Here is a 27,864-nt window from a genome sequence, read left to right as displayed (position 1 = left end):
TATGGGCAGAGACTTCACAGCAGGAACAGCCTCCCTCATGCTGGCATCGTGCATCATGACAAGAAAGGACTGTGAGTGGGTTGAAAAAAACACGGCTATAGGACAACATGAGAAATAATGTGATGAATGCCTCCTGATCGAGATTCTTCAATAAGTTGTAGTAGCACTGTAATAAGTTAGACTATCCCATCCGTTAGTATCTGTTGTACACACGTTATTATTCATGTGCTGAAATATCCACTACTTATATTTACATTATATACAGTATGCTTGCATCCTTACTTCCACTGTTATAGCATTTTTCATAATTCATCTTTATCTGGTGCATAGAGGACGCTTCTGTACATATTGCATTTTTTATGCTACTTCTGCAAACAGAGAAGTATAGAGAAGTGCATTATAACAGAGAAGTTATAATGCACCAATTATCACCAAGACCAATTAACCATATATGAAAATGTACTTGGCCCAATAAACAGATTCAGATTGTTGTACAAGCAGGTTTTTACATCACGTGGATTCAAAGATCCTGCTGAGATGATAAGGTTTGGCATGAATGAAAGTGCTATTCAGTGTGTATCAGACTCTAAGATGTAAATAAACATTTACATTCAACCATGAATGGGACTACATTACAATCCATAGGGAAAACAATTGGCTCCTTACCGAGACAAATTCCTTGTATTTATATTGCTGAAAATTTAGATTCTGAAGCTGATTCAGATTCATCTACGGGAAGAAAAATGACTTTTTGTTTTTTTGTGATATTCCAGATTTAACATTACTTGGAGAAGGTTCTGGCATGCGTAATGAGCGCCCCCTGTCCAAACAGAGCATTTAAAAGCACAAATCCACCTGATCCTCCAGTTCAGACGCAACATCTCCAACAGCGCATCAGCTGCGATGTGCGCGCCTGTCGCATCCGCACCGAAAGACGCGCGTCTCGCCTTTACGCGCAGCATGACCGGCGATTATGAGAGCGGTGTAGCAATAATACACAGTTGGGATTCGGAGCCTTTGTCATGACTTAAGCGAACACTTTCCATCTGGATGGAGTTTAATCGTCTTTGGCAGCGGCAGACGCGTCTCCAGGACCTGTGGAGCCCGACGGAGCTCCTTCCCCACCGTGCGTAAAAAAAACACGGAGAAACCTCCTCTGAAGGGACCTCTTTGAAGACGACAAAGCATTTTTCCATACTGAGAGTATATATTTTTTGTATATCAAGTGTGTTAGAGCAAGTATAATTCAACCGTTTGTGAGTATACTTGAAGTGCATTTATTTGGTATGTCTTGTTTATTTGTTTGAACTAATTTAAAGTACAGTTTTACTACAGTGGTTGTTAATAAGCTGTAAGTGCAGTGTAAGTGCACTTGTAAAAAGTATATTGAAACAGTTACCTTATTTAAGCTGTGCTTCAGTGCACTTGTTTAAAGTGGGTTCTTTTGGTTTTCAAAAACAACCAAATATACTTGAAAATTATATTTTTTATATATTTAAGTACAACTGAAGTAGTTTTCAATTCAACACAACTGTACTAACTATATTAATTGTAAATACATACAAAGGTCGACAAAATACTTTCAGATAGCACACTTAAGTATAGTTTCAGATAGTACACTATATACTTTGGAGATGGAGAACGTCACTGCAACCCCAGAACACATCAATAAAACCCTGGGAATCTGGGTAGACCCGAGCCTCCAGTACAAGGTGATCAGCAGCCTGCTGATGTTCGTGATCTGCACCCTGGGGATCGTAGGGAACATCATGGTGATCCTGGTGGTGCTCACCACCAAACACATGAGGACGCCAACCAACTGCTACCTGGTGAGCCTGGCCGTGGCCGACCTGATGGTGCTGACCATGGCCGGACTGCCCGGTATCGCGGAGAGCATCTTCGGGGGTTGGGTGTTCGGGCGCCCCGGGTGTCTCTCCATCACCTACCTCCAGTACCTGGGCATCAACGCCTCCTCCTGCTCCATCACCGCCTTCACTGTGGAGAGGTACATCGCCATCTGCCACCCGATCAGAGCCCAGTTCCTGTGCACCCTGTCCCGGGCCAAGAAGATCATCCTGGCCGTGTGGGTGTTCACCTCCCTGTACTGTGTCATGTGGTTCTACCTGTCGGACCTACAGGAACTGGTCTACGACAACGTCACCGTCGTCACCTGCGGCTACAAGGTGCCCAGGCACCTCTACATGCCCGTGTACTTCTTGGATTTTGGGATCTTCTTCGTAGTGCCACTCATGCTCTCGGCTGTCCTGTACGCACTCATTGCGAGGATCCTGTTCCTAAACCCGCTGCCCTCCGGATCCAAGGAGAAGAACAAGGATGGACACAAGAATGGACAGAAAAACACTGGGAGCAAGATGACCAGTTGCATGAACACCAGACACTCAAGCTCCACGGCAACATCCCGCAGACAGGTGGGTTGCATCCCTGAAATCACCTTTCTTTCAGTGTTGATGGTGCCTAACCGAGGCGCAAACAAAAGATCAATGATCAACAATGACTACAGTGATTTATGTCATTACTTTAGTCAAATCACAAATTATCTAATTTATTTAGTATGATCCCAAAAACGATCTGGACTATAACCAATATCTTAAAATTGCTCAATATGTTTGTACATAAGTCTAAAACACATCTTTTTATTTTAAAATCCATATCTATCTATCTATCTATCTATGCATCCATCTCTATCATTACATTACATTACATTTCATTTAGCAGACGCTTTTATCCAAAGCGACTTACAATTGTTCAAACACCGACGGACGCAGCCATCAGGAGCAATTAGGGGTTAAGTGTCTTGCTCAAGGACACTACAGCATGCTAGCAGGAGGAGCCTGGGATTGAACCAGCAACCTTTAGATCACTAGACCACCAGCTCTACCGCCTGAGCTACCATCCCCGCTATCTATAGAGAACAGTGAAACTACGATAAAAACGGCTATGACCGTACATTCTCTGATGCTGAATTGAAACTATTCATGATTATTAGAAGCACAGAGAGTTTTGTTGTTACGATGGCATCTCTAATTGTCACTTGGGGACTTCCTAGGTGACCAAGATGCTCGCTGTGGTGGTGATCCTTTTCGCCGCACTCTGGATGCCCTACCGCACCCTCGTGGTGGTGAACTCCTTCCTGGACGAGGCCTACCTGGACAGCTGGTTCCTGCTCGTCTGCCGGAGCTGCATCTACCTGAACAGTGCCATCAACCCCGTCATCTACAATGCCATGTCGCAGAAGTTCCGCGCGGCCTTCCGCAAGATCTGCCGCTGCGGGCGGAAGGGCGCCGAGAAGCCCCCAACGTACAGCGTGGCCCTCACCTACAGCGCCGTCAAGGACATGTCCTTGGTGGAAAGCACCGACCACTTTTCCACGGAGCTGGAGGAGCTGACCGTCACGGACGACCTGCTGTCAGAGCAGAAAGCCATGTACCAAGACACCTGCGTGTACGGAAAGGCGTCCTTCGGTGACGCCTGAGTCAAGCCGGGAACCACAGAAGAAGAAGGGGAGGGGATGCATGGGGCCCAAAGGGCAGCGGCGGGAGTAGTTTAACATCTTGTGCAAATTAAACTCTGGAGCAGTTTCTGCAATGGGCGGGGGGTTCGGGGGGTGGGGGGGGGGCTGGCTCAATTGGAAGCCTGGCCTCCGAGTGACGCCACCGAGGCAAAACGGTCCGAGTGTCTGAGTCACCTGGGCAAACAAACCCCCCCCCGTGGTGGTTGCCAGCCCAGAGGACCCAGGACGCTCTAAACACACAATCCCCTGACGACAGTGAGCGGAGACTTGTCCCAAAGCTCTGATACAAAGGGGCGATACAAGGCACTTGTCTCATGTTTTCATTTCTTTGCGCCCCCCCCCCCCGTGCAGACCCATCAATAACCTCTTTACTTGGGACAAGAAGTGTTGTCAACAATCCAATAGTTTGGACTACTGGATCAGTGATGATCTAATGAAATACACATGGAGTGGTTATGTGGTCCTATAACTCTTGTGCTGGCAGCTGGCAGACAGGCAGCTGAACATCAAGTCTCCAGAATCCTCAATGTAAAACTGTGATTTTTTTTTTCTATGAAGGGCATGTGAGGCCTCATGTTCAATGGCAAATATGTGTTGTGTGTGTGTGTGTGCTGCTAAAAGACTATTTTCTGTCTTCTGAAGCCAAATGCTGAGGATTTAACATTGGTTTACAGGTGAAGTGAGTTAGTTGGGTTAGTTAGTAATATATGGAATATCTAAACGATTGTGATAGTCCCTCTTTTCAAACCACTGCACACATCTACTTGTCTTCAACACATTATATATTTGATATACAAGTGAGTTCTTTGTCAAATTGAGGTTCATGAATTAATGTGTCTGTAAATATTTACTAATTTACAAAGTGAGGGACTTTCGACCAGTGTTCACGTCCGTGATGTCAGTGGATTTTGAGTGTAGGTACAGCGCAGTCATCGCAGGCTCTCTGTGTTTTGTGGGTTTTTAGCGAAGCGCCATTGTTGCTTTTCTTCTCGCAGATGTGCACAATTTCTACAGACGCCCAGGAAGCTGGTCGATGCGGCTGCAAACACGCACGCGTGCACACACACACACACACACACACACACACACACACACACACACACACACACACACACACACACACACACACACACACACACACACACACACACACACACACACACACACAATGTTGATGTTGTTCAGCGCTGGCAGTCGTTTCAAGGACAGCTCTGAAAAGCTCAGAGCGCTGCAGAAAAGGGAACATAATTAGGAAAGCGCAATGACAGAGGAATATCAATCCATCCCTCGGTCACTCTGCATTTCAGACCCTAATTGTATTTTTTTTTTTTTATGGAACTGTTTTCCCACAATAGCACATTAAAGAATACAGAGTGAATATTACTTTGTGGCGTAGGCCTACAGTTTGAAAAAAAGATGTTGCCCTGTTTTGAATAATTGTGATCCTGTGAATGCACACTGCAAAGATCAAAATAAAGCTGTAAAAACGTGTCTGTACAGTATTTTGTATTTGTTTACTTTTTACTTTATTTTTTACATCCTTGTGAATTTAGAGAGTGCAGAACAGTGGAAGTCAAACTGAATGCCGTGACTACACTTGTGTGTACCTCTTCATAGGGCTGGGCAAATTAACACAAAAAAAAAAATCGAAAAAATCCCTATATATTTTTGGATATCGATAATTCAACCATATTTTGGGGATGACAATTGGCGTTGTCATACGATATTTACACACAAGAAATATCTGAGAAACAATCATTAGTGATATTGGAGGAGTTGATCAGAACAACTAGAGCAGTGTAAGAAGTTCCGAAAACTGCAGTAATTTACTATCATGCAGCATTAAAGACAGTATTTAACTATATCTAAATATTACGATTATCAAAATCCTAGAAGATATCTAGTCTCACAATATCACGATATGGGTATTTATTTAACTATATAACTTTTTTCTTTCATTTTCACGTAAAAAAGAGCACATTGGATTAAATTGTTTTAATGTATTTCCTGTAATTCATTTATATATGTCCCATATTAAGTATCTTATAAATATATCGCGAAACACTGCTCTTTTAGACCCGACTGGTAATGTCTGAGCCGACTCGAGACTTTAGTCCAGCTGCTACGTTTTGAATTTAAAGAGCACTTCCGCATTAAATAGCACATTACAAGACAAAATGGATTTCAGCTTCATACGATAGAAATGTTCGTTTAGGGTTAGGGGTGAGCATTTTCTACTAACCGTCGGATCTGCCATTTCTTTTCTTTGAATTCCGCCGCTGCAGACAGAGAAAGGTACAAGAGGCGAAGTCACATCCAGCGCTCCCATAACGCGTCACAACCTTTAGAGTGAATAGGAACAGGAAACAGAAACAGGAATCCATTAACGCTCCACCCATACATTCTTCCTGACGTGATGAAGGTTGAACTCAGAAACCTTGGGGCTGAAGATGGCTGAGTAATCGCATTGTGGTCCTTTCCAGTGTTTGTCAGGTTAGAAAAGCCTTCAGCTCCTCCACATGTGAGCGTCTCAACCAGCGGCTGTTACTCTCCATCACTGTCTGGAAGGCAAAGTTGTCTAACTAACTAAATGTAAGGGTTGGAGAGCAAACACGCTCGCTGTTTATCAGTTCTCTCCTCTCGCTCTCTCTCTCTTTTTTTTTCCTCTTTCTCACTCCCTTGATCCTCAATCAATCCGACAGAAATACTGATAATTGGCACGGCTTCGACAGAAGAATATAAAGGGGTTGTGGGTTTTGCTACCATGAGTTTTAATTTAAAATGTGTTGACAGCGCTCCCCCACTTTGATCGTATGAACTGAACTTTGATCATATTTTCTATGTGATATTATGAAGTATTTCCATGCAACAATCTTCATTATTGATTAAAAACACAAGTTTTACTTCAGAAATGAAAGTGTGACTCTGAATATTAAGTTCAATCAAACAGGAATTGTGTGGGAGAGCACGCATGGAAACACCAACCACTTCATTTCGCTTAATTCGATCATCACAGACCCACTACATAAAATTTGGGTGTGCTTTCGGAGTGAACTGCCAATTTTGAGCCACTGCCAAAGCTAGATCGGCTTGGCTGAGATAATAAATGAGTGTATACAGTTTGCAGATTGTAAACAATGTTTTAATACCACGCGCCAGATTTCCATCAACAGATATTTTCCGGGCAGGCCGGCTATCAGCTCTGGGGATGGAAGCACGAATGGACAAAAGCACCTTTGAAAAACAGAGTGACAAACTCACTGGCAGCACACACACCTCACACACACACCTCACACACACACACACACACACACACACACACACACACACACACACACACACACACACACACACACACACACACACACACACACACACACACACACACACACACACAGCTCAAAACCACAATTAAACGTACATAAGAACAACACCTTTAACAATCCGAGTGGTCATCTTTGGGTGGGCATTTGGATTATTTGGGTGGGCAACAACAAACTTACTTTTCCAAAATACTTTTCCAAAATAGGGTGCGGGGCCATTACCCCGTGAAAAAGAAAAACAGTAACTAAACTGTAAAATTTAGATTTGATGATGAGCATTTGTATGATGAACCTGAGAGGAAAACCTGTGAGCAAATTTTGGCTTGGAAGTTCAGTAGGCTACAATAGAATGCACAGGGTCAGGGGGCAGTGCCTGTATAATGAACATTTGCATGATGAACTAGGATAGTTCTGCCTAGGATAGAACGATGTTTAAGCCCAATATGATTAGCAGATGTAATTATACATTTTTATTTTTTTATTTTTAGGGGCCAGCCCGGAAAGGAGCGGGAGCCCTATTGCTATTGTTAATAAAAAACTGACGTCAGTAGTCTATGGATCTCATGGATCGCACAAGTCACATGATAGGTCACCATGCCCAATAGCTGACAAGACAACACTATAGTCAAGCTGTGAGTTCACTGTCCTTCTCCTCTTAGGAGGATTGGTATTTCCACATTCTCCCAGAAGGAGTCACATCTCATCCCCCTCAATGTCCTCAGTGAAGCGGTAACCACCTCCCCTGCAGCGCACAAATCCACTGTTTGTGACTGCAGAATTGAATTGGCTGGCCTCGGCACACCAAGCACATGGCGGAGAAGTTTGCCAATGTCAAAGAAGTTCTGTTTGTCTAGCTGTGTCTGAAGACCATCTGCCTCTGTAACCGAGATCAGAAGACGCACTGTCATCCTCTGCTACCTCAGACAAAAGACTCACGATACATCATGAATCATCGTGGTGACGTCATGATGGCTGGTCCTGCAAATCCCAAGTAGCCTTTTGAGCGTGGGAGTATTGTACCTGTGTGCAACATAACTTCTGTGACAGAATGTATTCAATGAAATGCCCATTCAAAATCTTTTGAATGCATCGTGTGTACCACTGCCAAGGGGAGTTGGTGGTTGTAGCAGTGCACATACGGAATGTCCTTGCTTACTTTTTGTTGCAGCCAAGTCCATCATAACACCGAGACACTAAATTGTCGGCACTGTATCCCCGGTCAGAGAGATGAGAGACAGTCTGGTTGCACATGTATTCAGCATCAAGCTGACTCAAGTCAATCAGGCAAAATAAATGTTCTTCTGCGATGGAGTAACGGACAAATCGTGTTATTATTGATAAGTTCTCAATGTTACAGCGATCCCTGGTGCCATCACTTTTATCGCAATGTCCAGGAGAGTCAGCTTCCCCAAAATTGGCCATGATATATTTTAAAATCAAGGAGGGCAAGGGTTTCAATTATTTAGTTTTGAATGGCATCTGATGTGTATTTAGCCTTTTTTAGGGATGCATTTTTCTATTTTTGTGAGTTTGGGATCGTTTTAAATGGTGTAATCAAATTAAACCTAATTATAATACCTGTCTCATCCCCATCTCCCTGACTCATTTACAGTGAGAAAGTGAATGACTTTCTCACTGTAAACCAAACACATTTTTGGAAAGGTCTCATTGTGTAGGTTAACATGTAAGTTTGAGAGATTTCCGTGCACGCTAAACCGAGATTTGACCTTTGAACCGTGCCCAGAGGTCACCTTTGAAGCCCTACATGTCAGAAATTAAAAGAGCTACCAAAATAAGCGAAACTGTTTTGGACCGCTCTGGACGTGTACTTTTGCTTCCACGCCAAGGTGAAGGCCTTGTACCAGGACCAATGGCACTCATCCCGGGGCCAACAGGCAGTCCCCGTCCAGCAGGGGATTTCAGGTGCCGTCCTGCCCACACTGGCGGAGCGGGGAGCGGAGTACGAGGCCGGAGGAAATTGCCAAGCCTGCTCATGAGCAAACTCAAGACGGACAAGTGAGAGCATGATTCATGAGTCATTTGTTGGAATGACTCAGGCGTTTTGTTTTTCTCTATCAGATATTCAAATCAGCGCCTGTGGGTGTTGACCACACCCATGCAAAACACATCGCCTCATTAGCCTCGTTAGTGCAGTTTATTAGGTTTGTGTGACATGCCAGGACTTCTACTCTGTGAGGTAAGTACTGGAGGTAAGTTAAGGTAAGTTTAATTTAGGAGGATTTAAATGTATATTTAACACAGACAATTAATATTTTTATATAATTATAGAACCCAGAATCACGATTGTGCCGCCGCCCCTTGCGGCTGCCTGGGCAAGTGCCTCGTGTCCGTTTCGCACATTTTAGTATTTTTTGTATTTTTAGAGCTTATTGCGCGTAATCACCGGGTGTCATGACATTTCACTGTATATATGTAGGACTGTATGTATATGTATGCAACAAATAACCTCTTGAATATTTAATCTTTAGAATAGTGGTAGTGCTAATAGGGGGCGCCACTTAAAATGGCCAAACATATAATTCTGGGCTTTGCAAATTAAATATGTCTATGTAAATCTGACAATGCAGGTATATTCCCCCAACCAAATTAACCCCATAGTAGCGGTTAATACCCCTAGTTTTTCGCCCATAAATTTGTTTAATTTGCAGGTTTTTAATAATACAACTAATTTATGAAAGACAGGTTGGGTCAACAATGGTGCAGAACGGTATTTTTTGTAGTTGGCTAGGATTAGGGTTAACGTTAGGATTTGAAACATTTATAAATAACTGCGTAAATATTACGCAAAGTATATAATAATTTTTTTTTTTCTCTTTTATAAGTCACAAGTCTGTTTGATATCAACCTTGTTTTAAGAAAAACATGTTTTATTCACGATGTCATGAAGACCACACTTCCCATAATCCTAAGTGTAACAGCGACGTCTGGAGCGAGCAAGCTTACTGTTACCATGGAAGTGTTTACCACACTGGCTGATGGGTACACAGGTGCACAAACACTGACATTTACAGTATACCCAGTAAAATTGTATCTATGAATGAAATTCAAACAAGAGTATGACCCTATATCCCTATTCTTGCCAAACATTAAATTAAATAGACCATTCAAGAGAGCAAAAGGAAAACCAGTATCCAGGTTTTATTTTGTGGTAGTCAGAACGATATTTAAACCCATGCATTTAAAATTTCAATACATCCATGCCCCCCCCACCTCCCTGCGGTGTAGTACTTTTGTTAGTTTTAGTGTATGTATCTGTGCCCCCCTCTTCTAAAGTTGAAGAACACCTCCCCATTCAAATGAATTGGTTTAATTTTGTTTTGCTTAGCATGAAACAAGTCATACAATTGTACTCTGGGACACCATTCAATAGATTCATTTTCTGACTATGAGTACGAAAAAATGTGAGACCTGGTTGTGGGTTTGTCTATAATGTAAAGGAGGAGTACTGACGAAGCACACCCATAACTTCAAAATGGCCAATAAGAAAGCAACGTATTTATCGATGACACAAAATTACAGAAATCCCACCGAAGCCCACCCATACACACGCCCCTCCAGCACAGCTGCATTAATACCCAGCTTTGAAATAGGATATACTATAGGTTTTAATATGCTGTTGCATTATGCTGTATACAATTGCGGTGTGTTTTTGCAAGGTCAGGCAAAGCCTTTGTGTTTCCTACCGACAAGTGGCGACGCTGCTTGTAAAGATGTAATGAGTTCTGCAGCAGCGAAACAGAGCTCCACCCTCTGGGGTGTTTCTGAGACGCCAGCAGAGATTCTGAAAATCCTCTGCTTGCCTCACATGCCAGAACTAGGAGCCCGTTTTGGAACAAGATGGTATAAATGTAAACTTCAAAATTGTTTTGGGGACTTCACAGACTTATATTAACATGTGTAAAAATAAGCATAATAGGTCCCCTTTAACCCGTCACCCACATGACATCTTACAGTGTCAGGTGAAACTACAGGATTCCTTCTTCCTTCTATACCAATGCCGCCCCTTTCTAATTCACCATAAACTATAGTAAACACTGAAACATTGATCACCAACAATGTACCTGGTCCCCGGGCGCGTCCACGTATGCTGCCCACTGCTCCTGGCTGTGCCCCCGGAGGAAGGACAAGCCAGGATGGGTCAAAAGCAGAGAATCCATTTCACTGGCCACCATCAAAGCATGTGCATGTGTGTGTGTGTGTGCAAGCATGTGTTGTAGTGTGGTGTGTTGCGTGATAAATAAAGACTGTTTCTTCTTTCTTCTTTCTTCAACATTTGCAACCCCCCGTTGATATATCATGGTCAATTTGTGGAAGGTGCAAAAAAAGAAATAGGAAGGTTTTGTTTTTTTTGTTTAAAGGTGTAGTGATGTAGCCTTAAAGCATGTCACCGCTATAGATAAGTGTCTGGGTACAGCTTCCTGGTAGCCCCAAGTTGAAAACCTCCTAGAAATGGAAATCCAAGATCTGGGTCACTGTGGTGTAGGGATGGTGTGGTTGATCTAGGTGATTGGGTCAGGGTGGCTGCATACCTGTTGCTCGTTGGTTGGTCTAACGAGCAGCAGGTTAAAACCCCCATCCCCACGCACACTCAGGATGGGAGCCCTGTCATGACATGTTTTATCTGCTCCTGGCAAATTCCAGCTGGCCCACGCTCTACAATAAACTGGTGTTTACAACCCACGTCTTCTGTGTCTCTGTGCCGGAGGTCTCTGAACACGCCACTTGGGTGGTGCGTGGAAACTGCCACAGTGACGCTTCAGCAACTTGCCCTTTTAACAAAGGCCGAGTTTGACAGTGAATTCCACGGCCACAAGTAGAAGCGGCAAATGAATTGCATTCACAGTTTTGTGAATAAGATAACTGATTTCCAAGCTCATTACTAGCATTGCAGTGAACATTGTTCTGCTTGTTTTGTGATCATGGCGACGTAATGATCATTACAACAACACGGACCACAGCTAAGACAAGCGTCTGAGTAACTACAGCTCGTACGTAACAAAAAGAACAGAATCGTCCGTTACGAAGTATTGTGTGTGGAAGGCACAGCACGGAGCGGTGTTGTGGAAACGGAGAAAATATTTTTTCAATTTCCTTTTGATTTGAAATCTCCGCCGTCACAGCAACAAGGCAGGCTAGGACAGGAGAGGTTTGCACAGTCGGGAAAATATGCTTGAAAATAAATCCCGTACTGCAAATACAGAATTATAAAGCGTTGAAGCTATTTGGTCACTTGATCAGCTTAATCAAGAAAATGTTTTATGCCTCTGTCATGATCCATAATAACCATTACATGTCTTTACATATTTACAAATACTACTAATGCAAAGGCATCTCAAGTACAGTGGTTCAACTGGGGTCCTGGGATCCCCCAGGGGTCCTTGAAGAGGTTCCAGGAGGTCCCCAGCAAAATAATTAATAGTTACATTTCTTCATTGTTTCATTTGCAAGATGGCAGTACCATTTGAGAATGTACAGTAGTGACTGTTTTGATCCTAGTTTCACTGTTATGTCCCTAACTATAGTATAGATTAGAGTAGAGTTTGGACAAAATCATATCTTACAATAAAAACCTTCTCAGACTGGCGTCCTAGAGACAAGATCGTATCAAATGGGGTCTGTGGCCTAATCCGTGTCAAATCGCAGGTCCTTGATGTGAGAAAGGTTAAGAATCTCAGCTCTGTCCTTAAAATAACTCGCATTGCAAATGAAACCTAAAGGTAAAAAAAAAAAGACCACAGAGACCACGGAAGTATAGAAACTCCTCACTCTCCGTCTCTCGCTCTATCAGGATTAGGCTCAAGCGCTGTCACTGGTGAAGTCTCTAAATGACAGGCTTTGTCAGCGTGAATAGGCCTGAATAACAATACCCAGTTATAGTGATTGAAGTTTGGGGCTAGTTAAATGTGGCGGCCAGGGCGGAGTGGGAGGCTGGAGCTGACAAGACATGAGATGGGAGGTTAATACGTGCACCGCCTGTCGCGGGAGATAAAGCGGTGCTGTGAGGCACCTTTCCTTGCAAGTCAAAGATGGCTCAGGATGTGTAATTACTTGGTCTCCATCCAATGACCCAATAATGTGTTTAAAAAAAACCCAAAAAAACCTGCGCAATCAATTCCATTATAGTCTCCTGAAGTATGAGGTATAGTTTTTAATTGGATTCCCGGACTGTAAGTGTTGCAATTCAAAACCAATACTCTCTCCAAAAAAACAGGAAAAAACATAGCAGGTGAAAATAAAAAATACAATAAATTGAAAAAAAACATTGGTGCCACAAAGAATATTTGGCATTTTCAGCTTCAAAAGATAACTTCTTTGCAAACAGATTGGATTTCCTAACCTTGTGAGCCAGGAAATCCACTCAAAGGGCCAGGATCAAAACGCTGTCTTCTCTCTGTCTTCTTTAAAAAGCTGATTATTATTATATATTTTTTAAGCCATAGGCTGAGGCGTCCACCCAGACAGCGGAGATACCAGGTAATGGTGAACGTGTAGCCCAAGCAAGTCCATTATCCAATCCTCGGAGGCGAGACGGCTTAGTGTCCAGGTCAACAAAGAGACAATTCTCAGGGACATTAGCCCATGTGACGGCCCGCCAGCTCATCCGGGCATATTGTTAAAACACTATCTGTAAAAACAACGAAGAAAAAAATGTTGCGCAGTCCAACCCATTTGCTTAGTAATTAAATAACAACAGCGTGTGGACAACTGGATTGTCTGCAGAAAAACAACGGCCGCTCAAAGAAAAGAGCAATTACTCCGCAAAGCAATTGCACGGCTTAGCGCAGGAAAGCCAATTACAACGTTAACGTTCTGTCTGAAGAAAGCTCAGTTTAACTGAACACTTTAGGAGGAATAGCAACCGGACTAATCAATTTTTATTCCATATTTCCTTGAGGTGTAGATGCATGAAACTCGCAGGAAATGTATGTTGGCCCTTTCTTCTTTTAGAATATAATTGGAAATGTAAATCAACTCCGGAGAAATGTACAAATACACCGTCGACACAAAACCGCTCAACTGAATGATTGTGACAACGGGGAGACAAATAAATCTTTATCTCGAAAAGGTGTCGACATTATAGTACAATTATACACTGTGTGAGAGAGATGGAGCCCGTCTGTTCCCATGCTCAGAGTACGTCTGGGATGGCTTGTGTCAATGAGGGGAAAATAAATTGGAAAGGGAAGTGAATGGGCTGATATTTCCATGAGTCCATTAATGTGTTCTTTAAATACATCAACAGAGAACCGGCGCCTGGGTCTGTTTTTTTCTTTCTGTCGTTTCACACGTCACACTTATAAATACTGCTACTTTGGGGGCAAGCAAGAGCGTTTATTCATTGATGAGATTTTGGCTCCAGGATAACGCCAAACTTGCTTGAACAAAAGCAGAAACTGTGGAATGAAACTTATTTTTATTTTTTTTTAATCACACTATTCAGAGAAAGCAGGTAAAAGTGTGAACACCCGGCCCATGATGCTTTGTGTGATCCTGTCTCCTCCAATAGCAGTGGGGGTAGTTTCATCATTCCTTATCTGTTGGTTAAAATGATTCATTAGAAAGTTATTATCTAGTTATTAGCTTTTGATACCTTCTTAAGATGTGTACTATTGGTTTGGTGTTCCATTTTGAACCTTTAAATCCCAGAGGAAAATACAATAAATAGGAAGGGGGTCGGGCTGGAACCCTCAGATGGCCAATTCAAGGAAGTGACTGTATGAAAGAGCTTGTACAGCTATGCACCCAATGTTCTCATGTAAATTTATGGAAATAAACGCTATCATTATTCATGCCACCACTATGATGATGAGAGGGAGTTCCTTGGAGGGCTTTCTTATTTCGCACCGGCCATCTGACACAGCGCCTCTAACAATGTCTCCATCCAGCTAACACAAGTATTCCATAGAGGAAAAATACAGGAATTACCAATTCAAGAGCTGGTTAAAGACAAAATTATCGGTGTGGTCTAAAATGTGGCTTCCCATCACTTCTAACTGTTCATAACACAACCTCCCCGAATGCTCTACTATTGAGAAACGTACCACTCCGCATGCAGCTTCTCACTGTGCTCCAGAGCGGCACCCCAAGCCTTTAAATGATAAATCTACCTTTCGAAAACAGGAAGCTCATATTATCCTCGGTATTACTCCATACTCTCACTCTATATGTTACGCCAAAAAATTATCAAATCAACCCTTTGAGCTACCTCCGCGCTAACATAAGAGGCTAGAAACAGGAAGTTGAGTCACTTCCCTCGTTTTGTGTTATTAATTCAAAGGATGATTTTGAATTGGAAAAAAAAAAAGACAATTTTGACTACAATGAGTTTCCTGTTTTGGAATAGGAGATTTAACACGTCTTCAGGCTTAAACTTTGCCCCACACTGAGAACCAATATTTTAACAAGGACTGGGTTGCAAAATTGATTGTTTGGGAGTCAAACATTAAAAGCATTTCCAATCGATCGCATTGCCTGAGAAGATTCTCCACCAGACTGACACACTTTGAGAAAGAATTTTATTAATGAATAACCAGAACACAAATCCACCAATTAAGACTTAATAAGACTCGTAGGTAGAACTTAGTGACACAAACAGTGTAAATTGCACATACTTACTTTTTCAGTATTTCGAGACAACATGTTATCGTTCTGGAATGGTTGAAGTTTGTGATGGCACCGTTATTTTTTTAATAGAATAAGTCTATGAATAGATCTAATTATTATTGATCTTCAGCACAAAGAGGTTGTTGGAGGTCAGGACAAACAGTCTCTCGTTGGTTGCTCTGAAGCCCAGGACGGGGTCATTGGAGTCCAGGCTGGCCACCTGTTGCTTGGCAACCTGTCCTACCTGGCGGCCCTGCTTCCTGTTGAAGAGGACCGTGTCGATGGGCGACGGCTGCCGGTAGATGAACACACGACGGAGGCACTCGCCCAGCGTCGCGTAAGAGAAGTTTGGGGCGCAGGTAGCAAACTTCTTGTCACGTTTTGATGCCTGGACGTAGCCTGGAAGAGAAAGACAAGTTCAGGTCGACGTCACATACAAAATTAATGCCAGATACCGGACAAACGTGAAATAATGGGTGAAAATGTATATCGCCTCACATCTTTATATTGACAATTTAGACAAATCAAATCATATGTATTTTTGCCAAGATGATGGATTCCCTCACAAGTTTGTCTCCAGAAATGAGGGAGAGTAGAGGGAGTTAGGGGTGGAGTAGAGGTAAAGTAGAGTAGAGTAATAAAAGGTAGAGGTTGGTTCTTGTTTCTGCCTCTTGTGGTGTTAATTCATTTGTGGTACCTTAAACTCAAAATTTATACAATAACGTTTATTTTATGTTATTGTATGGACTTAATATGCAGATAGGAAAATCAGTGTTTCCCATACATTGATTTATTTGTGGCGGCTTGCCACAACATCAACACTGACCGTCACATATTGATTTGCTATTATTACTTTTTTTTTTACTATTTAAAATGGGTAAAATCATATTTCATTGTGGAGTTGCGCAAAGCGCATTGATTCTCTCAAAACAAAAAACATGATCATCCTGCGCAGGGTTGGGTTCTGAAACGATCGGTAATTAAGGACAAATGGGCTTAGTTCATAGAAAAGAAATAAATATCGAAAATAACCCCTACATTTTGTTTTCTTACAAAAATAAGAATAATAAGTAAAATAGCCGCGGATCCATACATTTGTCATTCTGATAATGCATTTAAGCCTTCGAAAATAATATGATATCGTTGATGCTCATCCGGGCATTTTGTTAAAACAAAATCTGTAAAAACAAAGAAGAAAAAAATGTTGCGCAGTCCAACCCATTTGCTTAGTAATTAAATAACAATAGCATGTGGACAACTGGATTGTCCACACGAAAGAAAAGAGCAATTACTCCGCAAAGCAATTGCACGGCTTAGCGTAGGAAATGCAAGTACGTTTTGGGTCCCCTATGTGTCCTCTGAGGGAGTGATTGGGTCACAATTTAACCCCCCGTCTCCCTCCCCAAGAGCAGTGGAGACATTGGAGAGGGCCATTCCTATAAATGAAGAAAATAAAACATTGTGTTTTTAATCTAGATGTATTTTATTTTACTCAATCTCCTTATTGAACAGAACAAAACAAAAAAGGACCCTGTAAGGGGGTCACTCTCTTACCCCCCTGGTCAGCTTCCAACAAAAATAGAATCAAATCTTTTATGGCAAACACTGAAAATGTTATCTAATTATTTCTTCAATATTATCACTAAAATACTTAACTTTTAAGGAAAGACTTGGAGAATAAGGTGTGCAACATGCGATGAAATACTGACGATCGGCAGCAATTCCCTCGTAGCAAACAAATCTATAAAAAGGACTGGGGAGTCAGGAGTCACTCCGGCGAAAGAGTGAAAGGCCACGAGCAGAAAATAATTGTAACAGAATTAAATGTTTTTGTGGGAACTATGAGACATCCCTTGCTCACCATGCGCTTCACCAACTGAATCAAATGATTCAGGAGTTGGAAAATCAATCGACTGTTTTTACTGAGCGACTCGCCAGGAACTGAGTCTTATAAAACCTTCCACCACGAGTGTGCAACGCGCTTTACAGTGGCGTTGACATTGACGCTAACAGCCGTGCAGGTGTTTCATCGCATTTCCGTTCGGCTACAGCTGACTCACACTGAAACAATTTCACGCGGACAGATCCATGCGGACTGCTCAAACGGATGATATATTGTATGTGTGATTGCAACGAGCAGTTAAGCTCTCCTATGTAAGATATTTTAAAAAAGATTCACACCAGCCAAAAGGGTGTTGAATGTTGATGAGAAACACATAACACGACATGCTCCCCTTCAAGAGATTGTCCTCTAAGCTCTAAAACTCTCCCCTTCACCGCGTACAGGGGAAATGTATCAGGCCAAATAAGTTCTGATTCCTCTCATCGTTTTCTGTCCCATGAAAACAACTTCCAGGCATTTTTGCTTTTACAAAAAGGAATACAATTAGAAATCATGGAGGTATTGGGGGTATTACAGTGCAGAGGTGGAAGGAGTACCAGAAAACATCATTTGAGTAGGAGTACTGCTACGGCAGAGATCACTTACAAATGGAAGTTGTGATGAGGCAAATAATTCAAGTAAGACTATAGAAGCAGCCAGTTAAAATGAAAATGTTTTGAAATGTTTTAAAATGTCCTTCAGGTTTGTTTGGAGTCTATATGGATTAATGTTGTAGTTTGGAACTGATCACGTCATTTCTTCAAGTAAATGAATGAATGAAAATAAGTGAATTTAAGTTCTACGGAATAAAGAATCTGCATGAATTACGATAAAATATCGTAATTACCTATCCAGTCACTGGCCACACTTTTGCCAGTCGGTGACTGTGCAGGTGAAATGGCACTAGAGTACTGTAATGAGACGGTTTGGTACTAGTTACTTTGTGGATATTACCCAGGGCGTTGAAGGTGGCCACGTGCTCCCACATGTCTCCTTGCTGATTGGGCCGCGGCTGCCACACCAGAGCGTCCACGTCGTGTCGGAGGCAGAGGCACGGCATCTCCGCCGGGTCCACGTCCACCGTGAACAGGTACTGGTGGCTCCCCAAATTCACCTATTTATGTTTATTATGGTATATTTGGAATAGAGAGCGAGAGTGGAAAAGAAAAGGAATTAGTATCATTACACACATAGGTTTCTATATGTACATACGCTCCTAAATGCATACAATATGCATCCGACATGCACATGGTTGCTTAGAAATGGTGGAAATGTGTAGTGCCTGGCTCAAGTTAAATGTTTACTTGTTTCCTAAAGGTAGCCAATCTCTAATCATCCGTATAGCAGAGACACTCCTTTGAGACAACCTGATTTATGAGAAGGGAGCAAAACGGAACGCTTTGGAATATGACCAGCAATAGACGAGATGCATTGGGGTGATTTCATTTTGAGTGCTCACATAAAACAGCCAACAATACTTATATTGGAAAAAAAATACATAAGGAAAATGAAAAAACAAAAACAAAAAAAAAACGGTCTATTAAGAGAGAGGGAACATTCATCAAGCGACACAGAAATGCAAAATTGATCTAGTTTGCAATTGGAGCGCTAATCGGATTCTAGCACCATTTCCCAGAACCCTGTTATGTGTTCTTTTCTTGCACCGCGGACAGAGACACACTCTGTGCTGTTTATTATCGAGGAAAATCCAGTGTCGTGACTAGAAACAAATAGTGTTCACCTTTGTTATGTATTATCATGTTTCCAAGTGTCATTCCCGGTTTTATTTTGTTATTTCATGTCGTGAGCACAATGTTTTTAACCACAAATCAAGCGAGTGGGCAACGATGTGACGCCAGCGGCGGTATAATGTGTTATCCAGGGTCGTGATCTATTATTTAGCATGAACTCAAGGACAGTTTCATCTATGAACAACAAAGATCCATAGAGAAAATTTTCTTTCAACGGTTTGGCGGTTCATTCAAGGTTGAGGCATCAAGTTTTGAATGTATCTGATCACACATTGATGACCTGTCAAACTAAAATCGATGGCTTCCCGCTCTCCAATAGGCTGCCTTGTCGTATTAATCAATTCTGGGAGGAACCAAGAAGTACATTTAGAAAACCGCTTATTACAATAAAGGATGCAAAGTGCACCCGAATTAATTTGTGTTTTTGCATGCTGATTTTTATTTCGGAAAACTTTACCCAAAGACTTGTCGATTATACCTTTTCAGACAACTTCCTAAAATAAAAACAATTCTATAACCCCTTTAAGAAACGTCTCTCTTATGAGGCTATTTTGTCCAGGTGATGACCACAGATCTTGGCTTACGCAGATACTGCTCATGTTCCATTGTGCCCTCATGCAGTCATCTTAAAATTCCGCAGACAACACAGCGGCCCACAGCTGCTCCTTGGCTGTTTTCAGTGTGACAAGGCCAGCTAAGACTGTGCTCAAAACTGATGCCACAAACACACTGAGAACCTGGCTTAGTCAAAAAAATAATTGAGAACTTAGTAGTTATAACATTGCAATTACTATTCATATTAAATATAATTCACAGGTAATGCAGTATTATATTCTGTTTTTATCTCTTCTGGACTGACAGTGGATAATGCTTACAATCTACTGACAGCTACAAGGGTTATGAATTAAAACTGATTATTTAATGAAGACACATTTTAAAGTCTCTGAATGCTTTTTTATAGTTTATTGCTCTTTTTAATTAATGTGCAATGTGAAGCACTTCATTAACTCTGTTTTTAGGTAAGAGCTGTGTAAAGCTTATTATAATTACTTTTACATTTTTCAGCATTAATTGTTACCATACAGTTTAAGCCAAGTCCTTTATAAAGCCCTGAGTTTATTGTAGTAGAACATTTCAAAGCACAAATATGACTAATATTTGGGCCTGTATTCTAGCATTGTTGAAGTGATGATCCTTAGATCAACCTATTGAGTCGGGTTTTGTAGGAAAAAAAAAAAAGGCTTGATAATGAAACATCTCAAAATAAGATAGACCGAGGCCACAGAGCTTTTGTCTCATTATATGTCATCTCAGTCTGCTCCGTCAGCTTCCAGCTGGCCTGTTTTGACACAAATAGTTGCTGAATATGACTTAACAACCAAAGGCAACTAACGGTCAGATTTATATGGAGAAACCTGGAGAAAGGTTTACAGAACCTATTCTAGAAAGACATCTGGTGTGTGTGCCGATACTGTAAAGCAGGGATTTGACTACCTGCTGCCACAAGGAGTCACAGAAAAATCTGGTGAATCTCTCATCTGTATTTTTTTGTCTACTATCTTCATACATAAGAAAGCTCACAGCTCAAAAGGACTGTACTCGTGCGAAATCAAGTTTTAGTCCATTTACTAGACAGCACACATATTTTACATTACTCCAAAGCCATTCTTCTGATGATTGTCTCCATCATCTTTTATATTGCATATTGTACATTGTTATGATTCTTACTTTAAAAGAGAATATTTGTGAGGATCCGTTTTGTGGGTGCAGGTTAGTTTTATTGTTAATTTTCAAGCCAAAGCCGGGAGAAAAACCCAAACACAGATGCAGATATCCCAGCGTGCAATTAAGAAAACTATTCAATATACCAATTGCAAAACAAAAGAGGATGATGAGCAACACAGTCACATCCTCAACATCCTTATTTAACTTTGATGTAACCCTGCAACAGTGTCAAAACACATTAGATCCACTAACACATTTCTAGCGGCTTCATCAGGTCCGTTAATCAACAGTCGATATGTTGACACAGTTTATTTAAACACCTGCTGCTTATCTGCCGTTAATGAGAGTCCGGTTATCAAAACTGGCTTTAGTCATAAATCCTTCACACACTCATTAGCTATGCACTCGATAGTAAAAGCTGTGTGCTTTACAATATGCGGAATGAGCCACTAAACATGTTGGAACCGCACTATATAGGGGACTCGGTATACCTCTGTAGTCTCTGTAAAACATAATCTCCCTGTGCTTTTTATACATTATTTACACCACATGCATTGATGAAAATAGAACGACAAAGCATTTTCATATATTTAACAGAAAATGACTGTGGGTCAACTTGGAATTGGTTCGTCTATAACATTTCCTTATTACATTTTAGGTGTTTTGTATTCATGAATTTTGGGTATAGTTTGCAGCGTAATGTATAGTGTGTGGACTTTGATACTGCTGTGGATGAGTGAACAACTTGGAATGTAACTGCGCGGTCCGCTGTTTTCTGTTGCCATTATTTCGCTTTTACTGTATTTCCATTTTGCCATTTACACTATTGCATGTTTTGTGTATCAAACTCCAGTGTGTCTCCCAAAGCCACTTCCTGGACCAGGAGTAAGATAAAGAGATTCTATATCCAAACAACATGAAACTGGCTCGTTGACGGTCAAACAAAAGAACACAATGTTCCTATATGTAATGGATATGCAGCCTTGTTTCCATGCGCTGAGGAATACTTATACTTTTATCAAAGGCATGGGTGCATGTGTGGGCTTTTAAAAGGGGTGATAAGGAAGTGAGGGAGCTATAAGGAAGTAAACACAGATGCATGGGTACATAGAAGCCAGATGTCCGTAATGGCAGCAGAAATGCCAGCTCCGTCCACTGCCATGTCATTATCACTTCTCCTCGCAGTGTTGGCAAGGCTGCTGCTCACTAACCTTTGCAGGCAAGGGGAAAGCTTGTTTATTTAGCTGTCCTGCTTTCTGGGAAAGATGAGCGTTTCCTTTTAAAACCTGGCCAAATCCTTTGTTTCAACTGTAAAGAAACCCGTCACGCCAGGCACCATTTGGCCAGTCGTGACATTTATTATTACTCAGTTTCCCGCATCCAACGTGATGGCGGTTTAGACTGAACAACAGATTAGCAAAGGCATTGACAAGATGAAAATAAAAGATTCAGGATTCTGACTTGCTCAAAGGAACTCAAGGAACCAGCCTGATTGCAAAGAGAACAGAAATCTTGAATGTTAAAGCTGCTTATCTAAGATTTTTATATAAAGTAGCATGACAATGGCATGCTGTTCTAAAGGGACTGTCAGATAACGTCTCCCCATCAAGTGTCAGCTCCTTCCAGGGAGATTGTTTGTTGACGTTCTCTTTTCTAAAAACACAAAAGCTGGCCCACTTCTAAGCTTCTCCCAGAACTTTGATGCTACGTTCCAAATTGCATACTTGCGTAATATTTATTACGGCAAGTTAATATGTGACCAATTTTAGTCTATATGTCCAAAAACAGAGTATGCATCAAAAAGAACCAGAATCACACAAAAATACACTTTACTTTCATAATTTAACATTACAAGAGGTAAGTTAGAAAGTTACATTTCTATTGCCATTACTATTGTTTCATTTGTGATATCTATTTTGTTATTTTTTTGGAGTTAGTATTTTGTTATACAATATGGCCAATGTGCAGATGTACATGCAAGGGGTTAATACATATAGCCACAGAGGCAGAACACACAGTAATGAACTGACCTCTGCCTTCTCTGTTTGGACGGGGACCAAAGAAACGAACCAGATGAGCAAGGAGACAGCAGGACATAAGCGTCCTGTGGTTTTCAGGCCAGCGCTTTCACAAAAGTACAGCCAACGTCCTCACACGAGGACCAAAGTGTAGGGTGGGAAAAGGGGTTTTTGAGGGAAAACATGCAAATGGTGCATCATGCACAGTGCAGATACACGCACATACATGTACCTAACTACAGTCCATCAAACATGGCTTCCTAGATGAGGACGAAGCACAGAGTACGTGTGTGGACAACACGTTCCATTTGATTCATACCAACCTCCCTTGAGAGCATCTGTTTAGCCTCGCTGTGCTTTTTGTAGAATAATTGGAGGAACAGTTGACACTATGGAACTGGTGCTTATTTCCACAAGGCATTTCATTGGACTTGGGAAGATATACTGTGCCTTGCATTCAAGGCTAATAATAAGCTTGTCATCGTTCAATGGAAGGCTTTTCCCTGATAGTATGTTCGACCAGGAATTCAAAGTGAAAGCAGATACTGAATTCCAAATTTTTTTTTGCTTTGAATATTATGTTTTATTAACATCACTAAGGTAATTCTCCAATGTCTCAATTACAAAGAGTAATACTGTTACTCTTTGTAGATACTGAATTCCTAATGTTTTTTGCTTTGAATATTATGTTTTATTAACATCACTAAGGTAATTCTCCAATGTCTCAATTACAAAGGGTAATACTGTTACTCTTTGTATTCAAATCAGCCTTTTATGTTTGGACATTGACTGAATTTTGTTTAATTCCCTATTTTCATTCTATTATCACTGTTATGTGGACGATACACAGCTGTACTTCTCATTCAAACCAAATGACCTTAGCATGCTCTCTACATTGCAAGACTGCTTAACAGCCATCAAGGACAGGATGTCATAACTTCCTCCAGCTGAACCCTGACAAAACTGAAGTCCTAGTCCCATATCACCCACCTCCCACAAAAAGATTTGTGAGGGAACTCATGGTCTTTACCTCATATATGATCATATAAAGTGAAGGAATAGTTAACTACGAAGGAATAATTACTGTTAAAAAAAACATTAAAAGTATTACTCAAAACAAATAAATGTGATACGGATCTGTATTTTTTTCCTGTGTTGAATTTCTTGGAAGGCAATTTTGCCTGGTTGTAATATTGATACCAGGAGTCAAATGAAAAATTGTCTGGAGTATTAGAATTGTATTGTGTGGGGTTTACTGGTTGCAACCCGATAATGATGCGTACATGGTGTTCAACATGATTATCAATGAATATGATAGAATAGATGGAATGTGATAAAGCCAGGGCTTTGCCTAGGATCCTAATGCTTTCTGACACCTCAAAAGATTGATCCTTCGGTAAGAAAAATGACAAATATGTCTGAAAATGTTGATTAATAGAGCTGTGGAACGGTTTCCATAAGGGCTAGAGTGATAGTGTATCTCTGGCAGTGAGTCAGTAAAGCTGTTCTCTTCAAGGAGGTGATGTGAGTCAGCTGTGTTTTTCCACGGCAACACAAAAATCAGTTAACAGCGCATTAAAAAGAAGGAAAGAAAATGGCATCCGTGCCTCAACACAACTGAGACACGGGTGAGCTGCCGTTGTGAAACTGACCTAGACACTGAGCGGATCCTGTCTGTTAAGATAAACAAGATGCAGAGCTGCTCACGTATGGATTCTGGCTGAAAGGCGCACATGGTGACTACAAAATGGTATTTCTCAGATTCACGATTCATTCTCCCTGAAAATATTATCACATTCCAGGCAGTTTACATAGTTTCAGCATGTAAAAAGGTGATTCACAGCTTGATAAGACTACTCGTATTTTCATTTGTTTAATACGTGTGCCCTGAACAGTGGAAGGTATAAGGTTTTCCTTTAGAAAATATTTTTGATGGATATTGATTCAGACCAGAGGTCGTGCTCACCAGCAATTACCGGCTTTTGGAGGCTAATTCAGAATAAAAATACTGAATTATTATATAGACTAGAACTAAAATGTTATGATATGCATGTTAGATACATTTGAGAGCGAGGGTTTGTCTGTTTAATGCTATAATTTTATTAGCATTTTATATTTTTTTTACTGTTCTACCACACACACATACATACATATATATACACACACATATATATATATATACATATATATATATATACATATATATATATATATATATATATATACATATATATATATATATATATATATATATATATACACACACACACACACACACACACATATAAACATATACACACACATCTATACATACATATACACACGTATATACACACACACACACACACACACACACACACACACACACACACACACATATATGTATATATATATACACACACACACACACACACACACACACATATACATACACACATATATTATGTACACATATATATATATATATATACTGTACACACACAGACATATATACAGTATATACAGATATATATACACACACACACACACACACACACACACACACACACACACACACACACACACACACACACACACACACACACACACACACACACACACACACACACACACACACACAGATATATAGATAGATATATAGATAGATATATAGATAGATAGTGCTTTATAGAATGCATATATTTAGTACTGTATATATACAGTTTGTATTTGTCCAACAAACTGAAATCCTTCCGGACACTGGTAGTTCCAGCAGGGACTGATCCAGAAACAGCCCTTACTAGAAGCTTCAAAACCGACCGATGCCCCTCTGAGTGCATTTGAATTAATACAAAGGGAACCTTGCCTGGATCAGAACCTCAGTCATCACATTTGAGAGGGCACCGGCGATGATGCGAGTGAAGAGGGTTGCCCACGTCCTGGGCCTCCTATGCCACTGCGGCGCTTTTTGGTCAAGTGGGCTTAGCCAGTGCTGGCTGTCTCACAACCTAAGAGCAGCGATCAGGCTGCCAAAAGGGCAATAGAGGGGGATTGTAGGACGTGAGAGAGGACAGCCTCCCAGCGCAGCAAACGGTCACCATCGTATGAAAACCTCTCCCGAAAGGAAAATTGCGAGGAAGAGATACAAACACATTACAGCTGTAAGATCTCAGAGTTAAACGTTTTGGGATTGGCATAGGGCAGGCCTACTCAACTAAAAAAAATAATAAAAAATTGGACAGTTGAACAAGTTCAAAGTTGAACTTTCACTTCAAACTAGTGTACATTTTTTAATAGTGTGGTATAGTAATAGTATGCATGTGTTATTTGGCTAGTAAACACAGAATCAAGTGGGAAAACATATTGATAAGATGAGAAAAGATGAGACAAGTTGAGACTTTACTCATTCGCAGCGGGACAACAAATATAACCAAATTGTATATCAAACAAATGGCTAGATAAATGAAGTGTAAATGTGTAAAAAAAAATCCTGTTGATTTGTAGGCCCCTGAGATGGGAACAAGTAACCAGAAGGCCCCCCAAGAGACAAGGTCTTTGAAAAGGTTTTCAAGTGATGGGGCGGAAATGCACCTTACAAGTGTTAAGGCAAAGGAGGAGGAGGTGTACTTTGGTCCTACTCACCACCTGGGTGGGCTTGAGCGACTGTCCGTCAAAGTGCGTGAGGCTGGAGCCGTCGTCTGGGAAGCCATCGCAGTCCTCTAGCTCCTGAGAGTTACAGGGCGGCTTGTCCACGTCGCCACCCGAATTCTGGGAACAGAGGTTACGGTTCTGTGCTCATGAGCTTGTACTATGTGTGAAAATACAATGTTAGAGATGCAAAAATAGGCACACATAAGCAAAAACAAGCATTGGAATTTAAGGCTCTTCTAAATTAACTTATTTAGACAAGCATCTACTTTGAAAAGAAGATTTTGTATATTAAATCGATTGTATTAATTGCACTCAAAACTGTATAAAAAAGAAAAAGCAATTGAAGAAACTTTTATATACTTAATAGTTTTACCCTGAACTATTGTGAGGATTATTTTGAGAATTATTTGAGAATTGCTTGGAGAAGACTAACAATTGCAGACCAATAATTCAAGAGGAATAATGATTGAAAACAATTAAATATTAGGATAGGATATTTCCTGATCATAACCCAACAATATTTCAGTCTAATTGATGACTGTGAACTTAAATATAATATTTACATATTTCTTTATTAAATGGATTTTGTGCTTGTTTGCTTTTTCCTTCATTATTATTATTATTATTATTATTATTATATTGCCTTCCATCTGCTACATGTTGTGTATAAAAGGTGCTATAGAGATATTGTTTTTTATTTTACATTTAATGCCAAAGGTATAAAAAAGGAGTAACTTTGTTAAAAACATTGTGACGGTATCGAACTGTGGATCCGGTACTGTGTATTGTTACATCCCTATTCAATACTAATCCGATACTAATCAGATCAGATGCCAGATAACCAAAATAATGTGATTCAAACACACCCTTTATTCATGATGGATGGATAGAGTAATGGAGTAATTCAATTTCCGTTTCACATTATAATGTCAACATCCCTGTTATATCTGGTGTCGGGATTTTTTTGTGATTAATATATGAAACTGTTAAAGGCTGGATTTGGTCGGGGGTGGGATGGGATCTAGAGTGGTCCAGGAGAACACTAATGAATGACTGGAGTGAGATGGAAGAGGCGGCTAAAAATAAAGGTCAGGGTCGGAGTTGGATTCTGACGATCGGTCTGCATAAAGAATGGAGAAAAAGAGTGCTGTGAGTAATGGAGGATGTGAGGGCCACAGTGAGAGAAAGAGATGAGAATTTCACAGGAAGTGTCATTGGTGGTAAATGGAAAACATTAAAAAGGCTTCATGCTCAGGAGCAAAAGAAATCGAAACTAGTTTCAGCAGCATTAAATATAAAAAAGCAGGGTAATTGATGAAGGCTGTTTAGGCACAACATGTAGGAGCGGCAGTGTGCTTTAATATACAGTATTTTTATT

The 27,864-nt window shown here is 40.8% G+C and overlaps 2 protein-coding genes across 2 annotated transcripts in view; one reads left to right on the top strand and one right to left on the bottom strand.

Annotated features, from left to right (window-relative positions):
* Positions 1-1,634: 1,634 nt before the first annotated feature.
* trhrb (thyrotropin-releasing hormone receptor b) lies at positions 1,635-3,493 on the top strand (the record flags this gene model as incomplete). The annotated part of the gene is made up of 2 exons (XM_080011616.1): positions 1,635-2,429; positions 3,068-3,493. 2 exons carry the CDS (start codon positions 1,635-1,637, stop codon positions 3,491-3,493), a joined length of 1,221 nt encoding a protein of 406 aa, XP_079867742.1.
* Positions 3,494-15,419: 11,926 nt separating this feature from the next.
* nudcd1 (NudC domain containing 1) overlaps positions 15,420-27,864 on the bottom strand; it is a 50,022-nt gene continuing 37,577 nt past the window's right edge. Inside the window, exons 8-10 of the mRNA XM_079999409.1 lie at positions 26,478-26,603; positions 18,317-18,476; positions 15,420-15,879 (exon numbers count right to left, since the gene is read on the bottom strand). Coding sequence (XP_079855535.1) covers positions 15,590-15,879; positions 18,317-18,476; positions 26,478-26,603 — 576 coding nt within the window. The 3' untranslated portion in view covers positions 15,420-15,589. The remainder of the gene's footprint in view (positions 15,880-18,316; positions 18,477-26,477; positions 26,604-27,864) is intronic.

The sequence above is a fragment of the Zeus faber genome (genome assembly GCF_960531495.2).
Source record: "Zeus faber genome assembly, chromosome: 1".
Lineage (NCBI taxonomy): Eukaryota > Metazoa > Chordata > Actinopteri > Zeiformes > Zeidae > Zeus > Zeus faber.
This window is presented reverse-complemented; position numbering and strand designations above follow the sequence as displayed.